General features: G+C 45.9%; 1 protein-coding gene across 1 annotated transcript in view; it reads left to right on the top strand.

The window, feature by feature from the left end:
• The first annotated feature begins 3,746 nt into the window (after positions 1-3,746).
• LOC137331627 (presenilin-associated rhomboid-like protein, mitochondrial) overlaps positions 3,747-14,698 on the top strand; it is a 34,686-nt gene continuing 23,734 nt past the window's right edge. The window contains exons 1-3 of the mRNA XM_067995550.1: positions 3,747-3,867; positions 7,620-7,842; positions 9,815-9,955. Of these exons, the coding sequence (XP_067851651.1) occupies positions 3,779-3,867; positions 7,620-7,842; positions 9,815-9,955 (453 nt within the window). The 5' untranslated portion in view covers positions 3,747-3,778. The remainder of the gene's footprint in view (positions 3,868-7,619; positions 7,843-9,814; positions 9,956-14,698) is intronic.

A 14,698-nucleotide genomic window follows, 5' to 3' on the forward strand; every position in this document is an offset into this window, starting at 1 on the left:
AGCTGAAGCTAAATTGTAATATTGTAATATGTGCTATCAACAGTATATTATGATCATTGCAGGCAGTGTAACAAAGCTGTAATCATTATAAAGGCTCTTCAGATATACTTCAGCTTGTACATTTTGCTTCAAAGCCTATTATTGTTCCACAGTATAAAAGCTGCTAATGGACATACATCTTTTCATTCCTTTCTTGTGCTATCTTCAGATTTAAGCGTAAATGCTTATACTTTGCATAATTGCATCTTTTGGATATTGATCAATGCTGTACTTCAGGCCGTGCTTCGGTGACAAGTAATCAGAATGTTGCCCATTAAGTTGGCTCGCCTATTTAATTTTGCCACAATGCCTCTTTGAATACCACCTTTGTTTTCCTTTTGGCAACACAGGTCAGGTTTGGAAGGCATGAGACAGCACTTGAAGTCTCTCTCAAACTCTGCGTGCTTAAAGAGTTTACCTCAAGTTGCCTCCTTCCAAAATTTGGAGCTGAAAGTTGGGTCCCAGGACGCGTGTCCATCGTGTTAGTGATGTCACTGTTCGTGTTGCATATATCAAGTCAAGTAACATATGTGATTGTCAGTAAGGCAATGTCAGGAACGTGATTACCCGCATCTCGGAACCCACTAAGACCAGGGAGAATTTTGTCTTTTTGCAGCTCAGCAGCAGGTAGAAATCAGTTTTTACCTGGTCCACCAACCTGGAAAAATCCAGGAATTACTGGTAGAATTTGGTTTAAAAAAAAAGATTTTAAAGGTCTTTAGCTGAAGAAAAATAAAGTGAAAATTTGTTCTCCGTTGTTTTTTGAAAGAGGGTGGGAGTGAGCAAGCAAACACCGTCTGATTGGACAAACCGTCTTCCACTTGCAGTGTGAAAATCCTGCCAATGGCTGGTGGGGAATTGTGCACCCTACACATGCTCAGACTGTGGCATCTCCCTGAAGCTGACAGTGAGGGCTGTGGGTTAACTTCAAGCCCAACCTTTTGAGACAGGTTAATAGAAATACAAAATGATGCAACACAGGAGGAGGCCATTCGGCCCATCATGCCTGTGCCGGCTCTTTGGTAGACCTATCCAATTAGTCCCACTACCCTGCTCTTTCCCCATGACCCTGCAATTTTTTCCCCTTCAAGTATTTATCCAATTCCTTCTTGAAAGTCATTATTGAATCTGTTTCCACCAACCTTTTATTCCAGATCATAACAACTCGCTGCATAAAAAAATTTCTTCTCAACTCCCCTCCGGTTCTTTTGCCAGTCACCTTAAATCTGTGTCGTCTGGTTACCGACCCGTCTGCCACTGCTCTATCAAAACTGTTCATGTTTTTGAACACCTCTATCAAATCTTCCCATAACCTTCTCTGTTCTGAGTCCCTCCACATAACTGAAGTCTCTCATCCGTCCAGTACCCTCTCTAAAGCCTTGACATCCTTCCTAACGTGCGGTGCCCAGAATTGAACACAATACTCCAGCTGGGGCCTAACCAGTGATTTATAAAGGTTTAGCATAACTTCCTTGCTTTTGTACTCTATGCCTCTGTTTATAATGCCAAGGATCCCGTATGCTTTTTTAACAGCCTTCTCAACTTGTTCTGCCACCTTCAAATATTTGTGTACATTCACCCCCAAGTCTCTCTGTTCCTGCGACCCCTTTAAAATTGTACCATTTAGTTTATATTGCCTCTCCTTATTCTTCCTATCAAAATGCATCACTTCACACTTCTCTGCGTTAAATTGCATCTGCCATGTGTCTGCCTATTTCACCAGTCCCCCTGAAGTCTGCTACTATCCTCCTCATTGTTTACTACATTTCTGAGTTTCGTGTCATCTGCAAACTTTGAAATTATGCCCTTTACACCCAAGTCCAGGTCATCAATATCAGAAAGAGCAGTGGTCCTAATACCGACCCCTGGGGAACACCACTGTACACTTCCCTGCAGTCTGAAAAACAACCATTCACCACGACTCTCTGCTTTCTGTCTCTTAGCCAATTCAAGGTTGTATGAGGCCTTGAAGTAAAAATATGCATGATGATATTAAAAGGCAAAAAAGACAATTCTGTGGATATGTCCAATTATTCATTTTAACTCACTTGGGTGCTATGTCTCATGAGTTGAACCATCCATATAATTAAATTTTGCATCTAGTGAGCATCCAAAGAATGTGGGAAATGTTTATCAAATTTGAAAATATCATATAGGCAAAGCACCTGTTATACATGTGCCTGATTAGCCCAAATCAATATATAAACGCCCACATATTGTGGCATTACACATGGTAGGTAGAGGATATGGTGTCTCTTTTACATGTCTGTGTTTTTGCTTGTTTTAGGACCACACCTGGAGTACTGTGTACAGTTTTGGTCTCCATACCTAGGGAAGGATATACTTGCCTCAGAAGCGGTGCAACAAAGGCTCACTAGATTGATTTCTGGGATGAGAGGGTTGTCCTATGAGGAGAGATTGAGTAGAATGGGTCTATATTCTCTGGAGTTTAGAAGAATGAGAGGTGATCTCATTGAAACATATAAGATTCTGAGAGGGCTTGACAGGGTAGATGCTAAGAGGCTGTTTCCCCTGGCTGGAAAGTCTAGAACTACAGGGCATGGTGTCAGGATAAGGGGTAAGTCATTTAGGATCGAGATGAGGAGAAATTTCTTCACTCAGAGGGTTGTGAATCTTTGGAATTCTCTACCCCAGAGGGCTGTGGATGTTCAGTCATTGAGTATATTCAAGACTGAGATCAATAGATTTTTGGACACTAAGGGAATCAAGGGATACGGGGATCGGGCGGGAAAGTGGAGTTGAGGTCAAAGATCAGCCATGATCTGATTGAATGGCGGAGCAGGTTCAAGGGACCATATGGCCTACTCCTGCTCCTATTTCTTATGTTCTTATGTAAGCTTCTTTCCTTTCAGGTGAGCTTTGGTGGCCGACATGATATAGTGAGTTGAGATGACGATAAGGGCTTTAAATCAAAATGTTTTGGTGGCGAGCATCGGGGCAATGTGAGCTGCAACAATCAGCAGCACCAACCCCATCAGCTAACCGTTGCCCTCCTCCTCTCGATCTAGCTACTATCATCCTGTCCTCGGCCTCCTACACTAAACGCAAGCTCGAGGAACAGCATCTCGTCTTTCTACTAGGCACTTTACAGCCTTCCGGCCTCAATATTGAGTTTAACAATATTAGATCTTAACCACCGCTGCCATTTTTTCCTCAGACATTCTGTAACCATTTACACCTCCTCTTGGCCCATTTTTTGTTTCTATACTTGCCCCTTTATCACCGCCTTTTTGCCTTACACCATCACCCCTTTATTTAATCACTCCTGCCTTTCACCCTATCATAATTGTTCTTTCCCTGGCTCTGTATTTGCGAAAATTCTGCTTATCGCCAACATCTTCCAGTTCTGGTGAAAAGTGAACTTTGTTTCTCTCTCCACAGATGCTGCCTGACCGGAGGAGCGTTTCCAGCATTTTCTGTTTTTTATTTCACAGTTCCAGTATCTGGCTTTTGTTTCCCTCTTTATCCCCCCTTCTGCCTCAATGGCTCTCATTATCCCTGCCCCTTTCTATATTTCTCTCCCTGTCCCTCTCAATCCCGCTTCAGCATTGTTTCTCTCTCACAATACCCATGTTTATTTATCCATCCATCTAATTTACATATATGATATCTCCCAGTCTCTCTCCCTCCCTCCACTCCCAATCCTTTGCCAAGATGGCGGGCTGAGGTCACCGAGCCCGGATGTTGTTGCGTGACCCGGAAACGAATCCTGGTAAAGATGGCGTACCGGAGCTGCGCGGCGCGCGGATACCGGCTGCTGTCGGGCCCGAGCCCGGGGCTCGAGGCGGGAAGAGCGCGGGGCAGCAGGTAGGAGACCGCCAGCAACCGACTGGAGCAGCGCTGGGGGATGGGACAGTTGGCAATGAAGGGGTTGCCAGGGCGAGGTGGAGCAACATGGCGGGCGGCAAATGTGAGCCTCCCAGGGCAGAGCCGGTTTCCCCAAATCCCCCACCCCCCGGCGACACCTAACCCCACCCCCCAGCGGGTCCCCGTCACCTAACCCCACCCCCCGCGTCACATAACCCCACCCCCCAGCGGGTCCCCGTCACCTAACCCCACCCCCCGCGTCACATAACCCCACCCCCCAGCGGGTCCCCGTCACCTAACCCCACCCCCCGCGTCACATAACCCCACCCCCCAGCGGGTCCCCGTCACCTAACCCCACCCCCCAGCGGGTCCCCGTCACCTAACCCCACCCCCCGCGTCACATAATCCCACCCCCCAGCGGGTCCGCGTCACATAACCCCACCCCCCAGCGGGTCCCCGTCACCTAACCCCACCCCCCGCGTCACATAACCCCACCCCCCAGCGGGTCCCCGTCACCTAACCCCACCCCCCAACGGGTCCCCGTCACCTAACCCCACCCCCCGCGTCACATCACCCCACCCCCCAACGGGTCCCCGTCACCTAACCCCACCCCCCGCGTCACCTAATCCCACCCCCCAGCGGGTCCCCGTCACCTAATCCCACCCCCCAGCGGGTCCCCGTCAACTAACCCTACCCCCCGCGTCACCTAATCATACCCCCCCCAACGGGTCCCCGTCACCTAACCCCACCCCCCGCGTCACCTAATCCCACCCCCCAGCGGGTTCCCGTCACCTAATCCCACCCCCCAGCGGGTCCCCGTCAACTAACCCCACCCACCGCGTCACCTAATCATACCCCCCCCAACGGGTCCCCGTCACCTAACCCCACCCTCCGCGTCACATAACCCCACCCCCAGCCACTTAATCCCACCCCCCAGCGGGTCCCCGTCACATAATCCCACCCCCGGCGACACCTAACTCCACCCCCCATCGTCATCTAACCCCACCCCTAGCGCCCCCTCCCCCCCCCCCCCCTCCATCCGCCAGCTCTCCGCACTTTGAGAGAAAAAGAAGCCTCAGAAGCACAAGGTCCAGTGTTTATTTACAAAGAGGAGGCGTTGCAGTGAGCCGGTCAGCAGCTGGCGGAGAGTCGGCAGGGTAACATCTGGGATGTGGACCTGGCCTCAGGCCCAGCAAATTTAGTGCATTGCTGGTAGGCAGCAGGAAAAGAATCACCTTTACACCGAGATACCCCAACTTTCTGCAATGAAACCCTGTTGTGATTATCTCAAGTCATCTCACATTACTCTCCTTGATGCCACTACAGTAGCGGCCCTGTCACCCCCGGTGTGTTACTCCAGTGAGAGACAGCTCCAAATACTCACTCCGCACAGTCCCCATTTGAAAGGATGAATTCTGTAATCGTACAGTAATGTTGTATATGAGAATCAGTCATTGGTTGAATCAGTGGCGCTCTTAACTCTTGAGTTAGCATGTCATGGGTTCAAGGCCCACACTGGGTTTAGGTACATAATTTAGGCTGGCACCAGTGCAGCATTAGGAGCTGAATTGTCAGAGGTGTCTGCCTTTCCGGTGAGACACGAAACGTGTTCTGGTGGGTATGAAAGATCCTATGGCACTGTTTGAACAAGATCAGGGAGCTTTTACCGGTTCCTTGACCAACACCACCAAAAATTGGTTCATTGCATTTGCTATTTGTGAGATCTTGCTGCCGTGTTTGCCTAAGTAACACAGTAAAGAATCTTACAACACCAGGTTATAGTCCAACAATTTTATTTGAAAATCACAAGCTTTCGATTTCCACATTCACCTGACGAAGGAGGAAGCCTCCGAAAGCTTGTGATTTTCAAATAAAATTGTTGGACTATAACCTGGTGTTGTAAGATTCTTTACATTTGTCAGCCCCAGTCCATCACCGGCATCTCCACATCATAAGTAACACAGGAAAGACTTGCATTTATACAGCGCCTTTCACGGCCTCATTCCAAAGCGCTTTACTGCCATTAACTACTTTTGAAGTGTAGTCACTGTTGTAATATAGGGAAACGCAGCAGCCAATTTGCACACAGCAAAGTCCCACAAACAGCAAGAGATAATGACCAGATAATCTGTTTTTAGTGATGTTGGATGAGGGATAAATATTGGCCAGGACACCGGGGAGAACCCCTCTTCGAAATGGTGCCATGGGATCTTTTACGTCCACCTGAGAGGGCAGACGGAGCCTTGGTTTAATATCTCACGCGAAAGACGGCACCTCCGACAGTGCAGCACTCACTTGGCACTGCACTGGAGTGTCAGCCTGAATTATGTGGTCAAGTCTCTGAAGTGGGACTTGAATCCACAACCTTCTGACTCAGAGGTGAGAGTGTTACTGCTGAGCCCCAGCTCAACATAATAACAGTGACTGCACTTCAAACGTAGTGCTTTGGTTGTGAAGCACTTTGCGATGTCCTGAGGATGTGATAAGGTGCCACGTAAATGCTGAATCCCAGCGGCAACACTGAATCGTGTTCAGTACAGCAGTCCTTGAATACACAGCCCAGAATGCAACAACATACAAAATATATGCAATTTCTGCAGCTTCTACTGTTTGCAGCTTTTTTGTGTAATAAAGCAGTGGTAGTTTGGCTCTGCAGTCAGCAGACATTAACTAGGACTGTGATCCCTAGTTTAAAAAAAATTGCAGATATTTAAGACAGGAATAGCTTGTATTTATATGGCACCTTTCACGGCCTCAGGACGTCCCAAAGTGCTTCACAGCCAATGAAGTAGTCACTGTTATAATTTAGGGAAACGTGGCAGCCAATTTGTGCAAAGCTGAAGTCCCACAAAGAGCAAGGAGATAAGGCGTCAAGTTGGAGACGCATATCGGGAACTTGCACACCCCCAGCCTGCTATTCTCTATCCGAATGGGGGGAAAATCAGAGGCCAGCAGGGCACAATTACCTGACCATGCTGGCGATGCCAACGTGGAATTCTCCCCTTTGATGGTCAAGGCTACCCTACTGGTTTGCAATTTTTTTTTTCGTGGGAAAAATGGACGGATTTGGGGAATGTGATTCCCACAGCAGTTAATCTGGGAATCCCATGTAATAAAAATGAGAATTTGGCTTTTGAGTCACTTTAAACCAGTATCCTTGAATCTGGTTAGCTCTAGGTAATAAGACAGTGATCCAAGAAAAGCATTCTCTTCCGCACTCCGATTGTGTAGAGTGTAGCGAGCGGGATATAGAGTAGAGGAAGAAAATCAAATGGACTAGTTATAGTACAGTGAATAACCCAATACATAGTGGGACTAGGTCCAAATCTGGATCTTTAGTACTAAATGTTCAGTTCAGTGAATGGCCTGAAGAGAACTAGAGATTTCTGTTTCTCCCCCCACCCCCCCCGCAGTACACATTGATACAATATTTTTATCACTATTTCAAGCAGTTGTGGGTAACTTAATTTGTTGGGGAGTTTGGAGAGTAAATATCCTATTCCACATGAGACATGCAAACTTTAAATGTGTTTCTATCTGTAGATATTGGCTTGCTCCATGTTTCAGCAGGCTAATATCAGCACCAAACTGAGACCGTGTGCTGGCCAGCAATGCCAGTCGTGGTTGCTTATTTCTGGCAGCACCTCATCTCCAGCACTGTGCTGGGGGCGGCCGCTGGCCCGGTGCTGGGGGCCGTTTAGTGAGCTTTTTGGAGCCTGTGTTTTTAAGCAGTGTAAACCTCTTTCTTGCAGGTTAATTTTTTACACTGAACTCAGACGTGGGTTTCGAAAAGCACCAAAAAAAAATGAACCTCGGAAAGGGGAGCCGGAGGAAACGGCTCCGAAAGACTTGGCTTCGAGTGCGAATCAGACAAGCAAAAGCAGCCTGACCCCATTGCTGAAAGAGCCCGTCTCATCTAGTTTATCGTCACGCTTGTTCAGACAGCTCTTCAAACCCTTTGTTTTTACTGTGGGGGTAAGTTGGCATCGGTGAAGATGAAGTTATTCCCTCCTCTCCCGAAGACTCCGGCGAATGTTGAGGTACAGTTCCACAGGAGCTGGCTACCCTTTGGTACCTCCCCTGAGCGCCCATTCTTCGTGTGTCCCTGGACAGCAAGTGTCAGCAGGCCGTTAGCTGACTGGGCATCCTGTCTTCACCCAGCCTTCTCATGCACAGAGGTACTGCACAGCGATCAGGAGCAGGAACTCTGAGTTGCTTATTTCGTCTCCCTAGCCTGGGATGCTGAGGTCAATTTTACATAGGAAGACAGGTCAGTCATTGACCCAGTGAGCCTGCTCCACAGTTCCCCGAGGTATTTCCCTTTTACACACCTCCGACCTTCTGGAGTAGTGCATTCCACCTTCTCACAATTCTTTTGTGCTGAAGTTTTTCCTAGATTTGTTGTTAACCAGCTTAGCTCAAATCTTAAGATGATATCCCCTTGTTCTGGAGGGAAAAGTTGGTCCCTATCTACCTAATCAATCCCCTTCTTTATTTTAAACACCTCGATTGGATCACCCCTTAGCTACTCATCCCCAGGGAATGTAACCCATGTTTATGGAAGAAAGACTTGCATTTATATAGTGCCTTTCACAACCTCAGGACGTTCCAAAGTGCTTTACAGCCAATTAAGTACATTTTGAAATGTAGTCACTGTTGTAATGTAGGAAACGTGGCAGCCAAGGTCCCATAAACAGCAATGTTATAATGGCCAGATAATCTGTTTTTAGGTATTGATTGAGGGATGAATACTAGCCAGGACACCAGGGAGAGCTCCCCTGCTCTTCTTCAGACAGTGCCATGGGATCTTTTACGTCCACCTGAGAGGGCAGACGGGGCCTCGGTTTAAGGTTTCATGAGAAAGATGGCACCTCCAACAGTGCAGCACCCCCTCCGTACTGCACGGGAGTGTCGGTCTAGATTTGGTGCTCAAGTTCCTGGAGTGGGACTTGAACCCACAACCCTCTGACTCAGAGATGAGAGTGCTACCCACTGAGCTACAGCTGACAATCCCAGTCTTTCACCATAGTGCAGTCCCTTCAAATTAGTTGCCATCCTAGTAAATTGTTGCTGGACTTTCTGCAGGGCAGTATCTACTTTTGAAGATGGTCTAAAACTGAACAAAATATTCCAAATGAACCTGCGCACTGCTCTACACTGCTGTAGGGCTACTTCCTTAATTTCACATTCTGCCTCCATTGTAATGAAGCCCAGGGTTGCATTAGCCTGTTTGGTTGATTTTTCTACCTGCGAGCCTTCTTTTAATGATTTATACTCTCTAATTCCCGAACCCCTTTGTCTGCTCGTATTGCCGCCCTGACTGAGATCAGCCACGTACGCAGAGACCGGGAATTGAACTCTCAACCTTCCTGGTCTGCAGGGTCGAATGGCCTTTGCCTGTTTCTAAGAACTCTTGTGTATTATACGTATTTTTAATTATATGCTTATTGTGAACTTTGAGTGTCAGAATCATCTATGTGGGAAATACGAGGAGGGTGTGGAGGTTGGAACATTGTGGCTGAAAGGTTAAAATGACCCTTGATGGGTGGTAACCCTGCATTTTCATGATTGTTTGTTTATTAGGATGAAAGGGGCGGGGGGGGCATGTACTCAACTTCTCTCCTGTTCTGTTCAATTTTAGTGATGTCCTGTACTATGGCCTTTCACCTGGGCTCCTGCACTGTGAGCTTGGTTCTTTACCTGGTATGTTGTACTATGGGCCTGGGCCCAACTCCAGGTATCCTGGTCTGTGAACCTTGACCCTTTTGCCTAGTGTCCTGTATAATGGGCCTTGCTCTTTTACTTGGTGGCTTGCGCTCTAGACCTTGTCCTTTCACGAGACAGCACCAAGGTTGAACAGAGTGGGAGGGAAGGCTAGGTTAATCAGGCCCTGGTGCTGTATATTAAACTGAGTTGTCAGCTGGACACTGAGCACTAACTCATGCAGTTCACAGGGTCCTCATTCGGTGTGGCAGCCATCTGGCAGTACGAGGCTCTCAAATCCAGAGTTCAAAGCTATTTCAATGACCTGCGATTGGATTGGTTGGAAAAACATCAGCCGCCTAAAGCAGGCGACATCAGGAAGCAGGTAAATGGTTTGTGAAAATATCCCTACTTTGCAGTCTCTCTCTCTCTCTCTCTCTCTCTCTCGTTTTCCAGCTTCTATTAAGTTATAGGCTACTCATCAATATGTTTACTTCTCAGATTTAATTTCCTGGGTATGGGGAGACAAGCTAACCATAGAGTAGCTAAGAGGAGGAGGAGGAGGGAAGGCAGATCGATGCTGCCACTTTCACAGGCCTAGGAGCATGTCACTGCATGGTCACCTTCCCGATCAGTGAATAGCACTTGGGGGCTGTTGACTTTTTTCAAGTGACTAAGGTATCGTTGGAGCAGCACTCTGCTAGCTCAGTGAGTCTGATTACACTCCTGTGAAGTGTCTTGAGATGTTTTTACTATGTTAAAGGTGCAATATAAATGCAAGTTGTTATTGTTGAGTAGAGGCTCATTGACCAGGATAGTCCAAATTAATCTCAGCTGGCTTGGCAGTGGTGGGGGGAGAAATGCCCTTTTTTCCCTTTGGCTAGACTGGAAAATTAACCGGAGCTCTCGCCCCTTGAATATAGAGGATTAAGGGGTGATCTAATTGAGGTGTTTAAGATGATTAAAGGAGTTGATAAGGTAGATAGAGAGAGGCTATTTCCTCTGGTGGGGAGAGTCCAGAACAAGGGGGCATAATCATAAAATTAGAGCTAGGACATTCAGGGGTGAAGTCAGGAAGCACTTCTTCACACAAAGGGTAGTGGAAATCTGGAACTCTCTCCCCCCAAAAAGCTGTTAAGGCTGGGGGTCAATTGACAGTTTCAAAACTGAGATTGACTGATTCTGTTAGGCAAGAGTGTTAAGGGTTACAGAACCAAGGCGGTTAGATGGCGTTAAGATACAGATCAGTCATGATCTATCTGAATGGCGGAACAGGCTCGAGGGGCTGAATGGCCTCCTCCTGGTCCTACATTCCTGCTAGCCAACCAGCAATCCCCTAATGGAAGTGCTTCTGTGCAAATATTAGGAAAGGATAGAGTCGGGCTAGGATGCAACAGTGCCCAAGTTTAAAAGCTTATTGTGTTTCAGTGAGGAATTTCACTCGTCATTCTAATCATGAGTAAGTCCACGTATTTTAACAACTATGTATAGGAAACGGCTGGTCACTTTAAACAGTGGAACGGGAGAATCCACTCCCTTAATGTGATTGTATTCCACAGACGATGTGTTTAGAGGTCACTGCACTGAGGCGTGGTGCCTTTAATATATTCATGTTTTTAATGGGAAAAGGCATTTGGTTGAGCTTTTCGGAAGCACGTCCTGAAACTTGCTGGCTTTGTTCTAAAAGTAGGCGAGCAAAAACAATTGTTATATAAAAGAGAAAGACTTTCATTTATATAGAACCTTTAACGACCTCAGGACGTCCCAAAGCGCTTTACAGCCAATGAAGTACTTTTGATGTCGAGTTACTGTTGTAATGTAGGAAACGTGGCAGCCAATTTGAGCACAGCAAATCCCACAAACAGAAATGTGATAATGACCTGATAAGCTGTTGCTAGCGATGTTAGTTGAGGGTTAAATATTGGCCAGGACACCGGGGAGAACTCACTGCTCTTCTTTGAAATAGTGCCATGGGATCTTTTACGTCCACCTCAAAGGGCGGACAGGGCCTGGATTTAACATCTCATCGCCGAAAGGCAGTACTCCCTCGGTACAGCAGAAGACAGAGGGAGATGAGTACCACAGTTTTGAGGTGCATGGAAAGAATGAGTTAGACTAGATTTTTATGCCCGAGTCTCTGGAGTGGGTCTCGAACCTGCAGCCTTCTGACTCAGAGGTGAGAGTGCCATCACTGAGCCACGGCTGATAAATGAGGGGAAACAGTCCGTCCAATGAAGGAGCCGACCTGTTCAGTTCAAATCTCCTGACTCATCAGGATGTGCGCCCCAGGCTCACAAACATTGTCTGTGTTTGAAATACTGTGGATGTTTGACAGCCTGATGCAGTTATGAGAGATACCTAATTTGATTTCCTTTGTTCCTGGTCAAACATCAAAGGGTACTAGGGGTCTACCTCGGGGAGAATGCTCCCCGTTCCGGAATTCTTCTGAGCCAACGAGAGAATCAGGAGGCTCTGTGGGATATTAAGCGATGATCTCCACATAAAGTTGTCAAGGGATGCTATTTTGTGTCCAGTTTTACTCAGCATATTAGCACAGTGCCTGTATTTTTTATATTTGAGTGGATTAAGTAAGTTCTATATGTTACTGTACATCTGCTGTACCATTATATATCAGGGCTCTGCGGAGGACTGGAGAGTGGCCAATGTAGTAACCATTTTTAAAAAGGGAGATAGACCTAATGCGGGTAATAACAGGCCAGTTAGTTTAACATCTCTGGCAGGGAACATTTTAAGAGTCTATAGTTAAGGATTAAATGACCACATGGCTAGTTAACGAGGAAATGTTAGAAGTAGTCAGCATGGATTTCAAAAGGGATGGTCATGCTGAACAAATCTCATAGAATTTATTGAGGAGGTAACAGACATGGTAGATGGGGGAAATGCAGTGGGTGTAGTGTACATGGACATTAGGAAAGCCTTTGACAAAATATCAGAGAAGATTAAGGGGTATGGAATTAGGAGGAGGATGGCAAACTGGATGAGAAATTGGTTAGGAGGGAGAAAACAGAGTAAGAGCTGAGGATAGTTTCTCAGAGTGGTTGGGAATGGGTAGCAGTGTCCCAAGAGGTTTAATTCTGGGGCCGCTTCTGTTCATTGCGTATGTGAATGATTTGGATATAGGCCCACAGTGGTAAATTTGCAGATGATACTGAAATAGGAGATATAGTTAATTCTTGGATGATGAAAGGAAGTTGCAGAGGAATATCGATAAGATGGGGGAATGGGCTGAACAGTGGGACGTGGAAGTCAATGTCAGTAAGTATGGAGTGATCCATTTTCGTGAAAAGAAAACAGGAGTAATTATACTCTGACTGGAAGTAGGCTCAGTGCTGTGGATGAGTGGAGGGATTCGGACGTACAGGTTCACAGGGCATAAAGGCTGCAGATCGATAAAGGACAATTTTAAAAAAGCTAATGGAATTCTAGGTTTTAACACAAAAGATATAGAATATTAAAGCCAAGAGGTAATGATGAGCTTATATATAGATTTTATTATCTCTTATCTAAGACCTCAGTTAGCGTAGTGTGTAGTATTGGGCTCCACACTATAGGAAGGATAGTGAGGCCTTAGAGAGGGTACAACACAGATTCACTAGGATGCTGCCTGGTATGAGGAAATAGAAATATGAAGAAAGACTTGAAAAATTGAGTCTTCTCGTTTGAACAATGCAGATTACGGGATGATATAATCAAAGTGTTTAAAATGAGGAAAGGTTGGGACAGGGTAGATAGAATCAGACTGTTTCCAGTAGATGAGGGGTCCAGAACAAGGGTCCAAGATGAAATGTAAGAGATTAAAACAGAGGGCAGGAGAAACCTCTTTACACAGGGAGTTGTGAGGCTGTGGAATTCACTTCCAGGGCTCGTAGTTGAGACAGAAACTATGTCAACATTCAAGATTAGATTGCATAGGTAGATGAAGGAAATGGGATAAAGTATATGGGAACAGGGTGAATAAATTTGATTAGGACTGTTTACTTGTGGAGGGTAAATGCTGACATGGACTGGATGAACCGAATAGCTTATAACTTTTGTGCATTTCTAAGTATTTGGTTGCTACAGCTTATCTGTTATTAATAAATCTGTTTAGTAGATTACAGTCTGCGCTGTGATCTGATAGAAAGTTTATTCTACAGCATCCCAAAGTCTAAATAAGAGGGTTTTCTGTTCAACCCCTTGACTGACTACATTCCCAGATATTGGCTGTATATAGTTTCACTTAGGTTCTTGGGGAGCAAGGGCTTGCTTACGGGAGTGGTCTTTGATGCTGAGCGTAAGATATGTATCTGAAGTAAAAGCCTAAAAATGTGCAAGTACCCAGGAATGGATGGAGTGCAGCGAGACTGTGATAGCTTCCACGGTCAACTAGCTTACTGACAACAAGCGTCAATACTGACATGTAGAAGAGATTCAGTGTTGTAGAGTCATTGCTGCACTGGCACTGAACCCAGCAGTGTTGCCACCTCTAGGGGATGAGAAGATAGATAGAAATTATACCACTTTTATGTCACAGGTCAGCAGTACAGGATGGATACCTGCTGTATAACACGTGTCTTTCCAGTAGGATGAAGGTGACAGTGTCTCTCTCCCGGGGTGGAGGGGTGGTGCTAAACTACCAATCTCCAGAATGGGCGACAAGTAAAAAAGATAAACTATACAACACATAGAGAGAGAAACAGAGGGAAAGGTGCAGGAAAAGTATGGAAATTTACTAAAACAGGTTAAAAAAATGATTCAGACAGTTTGAATTGCTGGTCTGAATCACTTAAAGTTTAGACTGTTCTGCAAGCAAAAGATTGAATGGATTGTTATTTTGGATGTAATTAACAGTAGGGAACCTTTGGTGTTAAATAACTTGTTTCTTTGTATAGATTTGTAAATTCAACACACAAGTTTGGATAATTGTTCAGAATTCTGTCTATTTCCATACTTGAGTGAATGTAGCCTTGTCGAGATTGATTATATAATGTACGAGAGGGATAAGATTTGGGAGAGTTAGAGTACAACAGGAGTAAACCTGGATGAGAGCTAAGAAATGAGAGGGATGTTTCAATGGAAAATTTAGGGATGGGTTTTGATGGAAGAATTAGGGCACTAGAGGAATGGG

This window comes from Heptranchias perlo, chromosome 13 (assembly GCF_035084215.1).
Source record: "Heptranchias perlo isolate sHepPer1 chromosome 13, sHepPer1.hap1, whole genome shotgun sequence".
In the NCBI taxonomy this organism is placed as follows: domain Eukaryota; kingdom Metazoa; phylum Chordata; class Chondrichthyes; order Hexanchiformes; family Hexanchidae; genus Heptranchias; species Heptranchias perlo.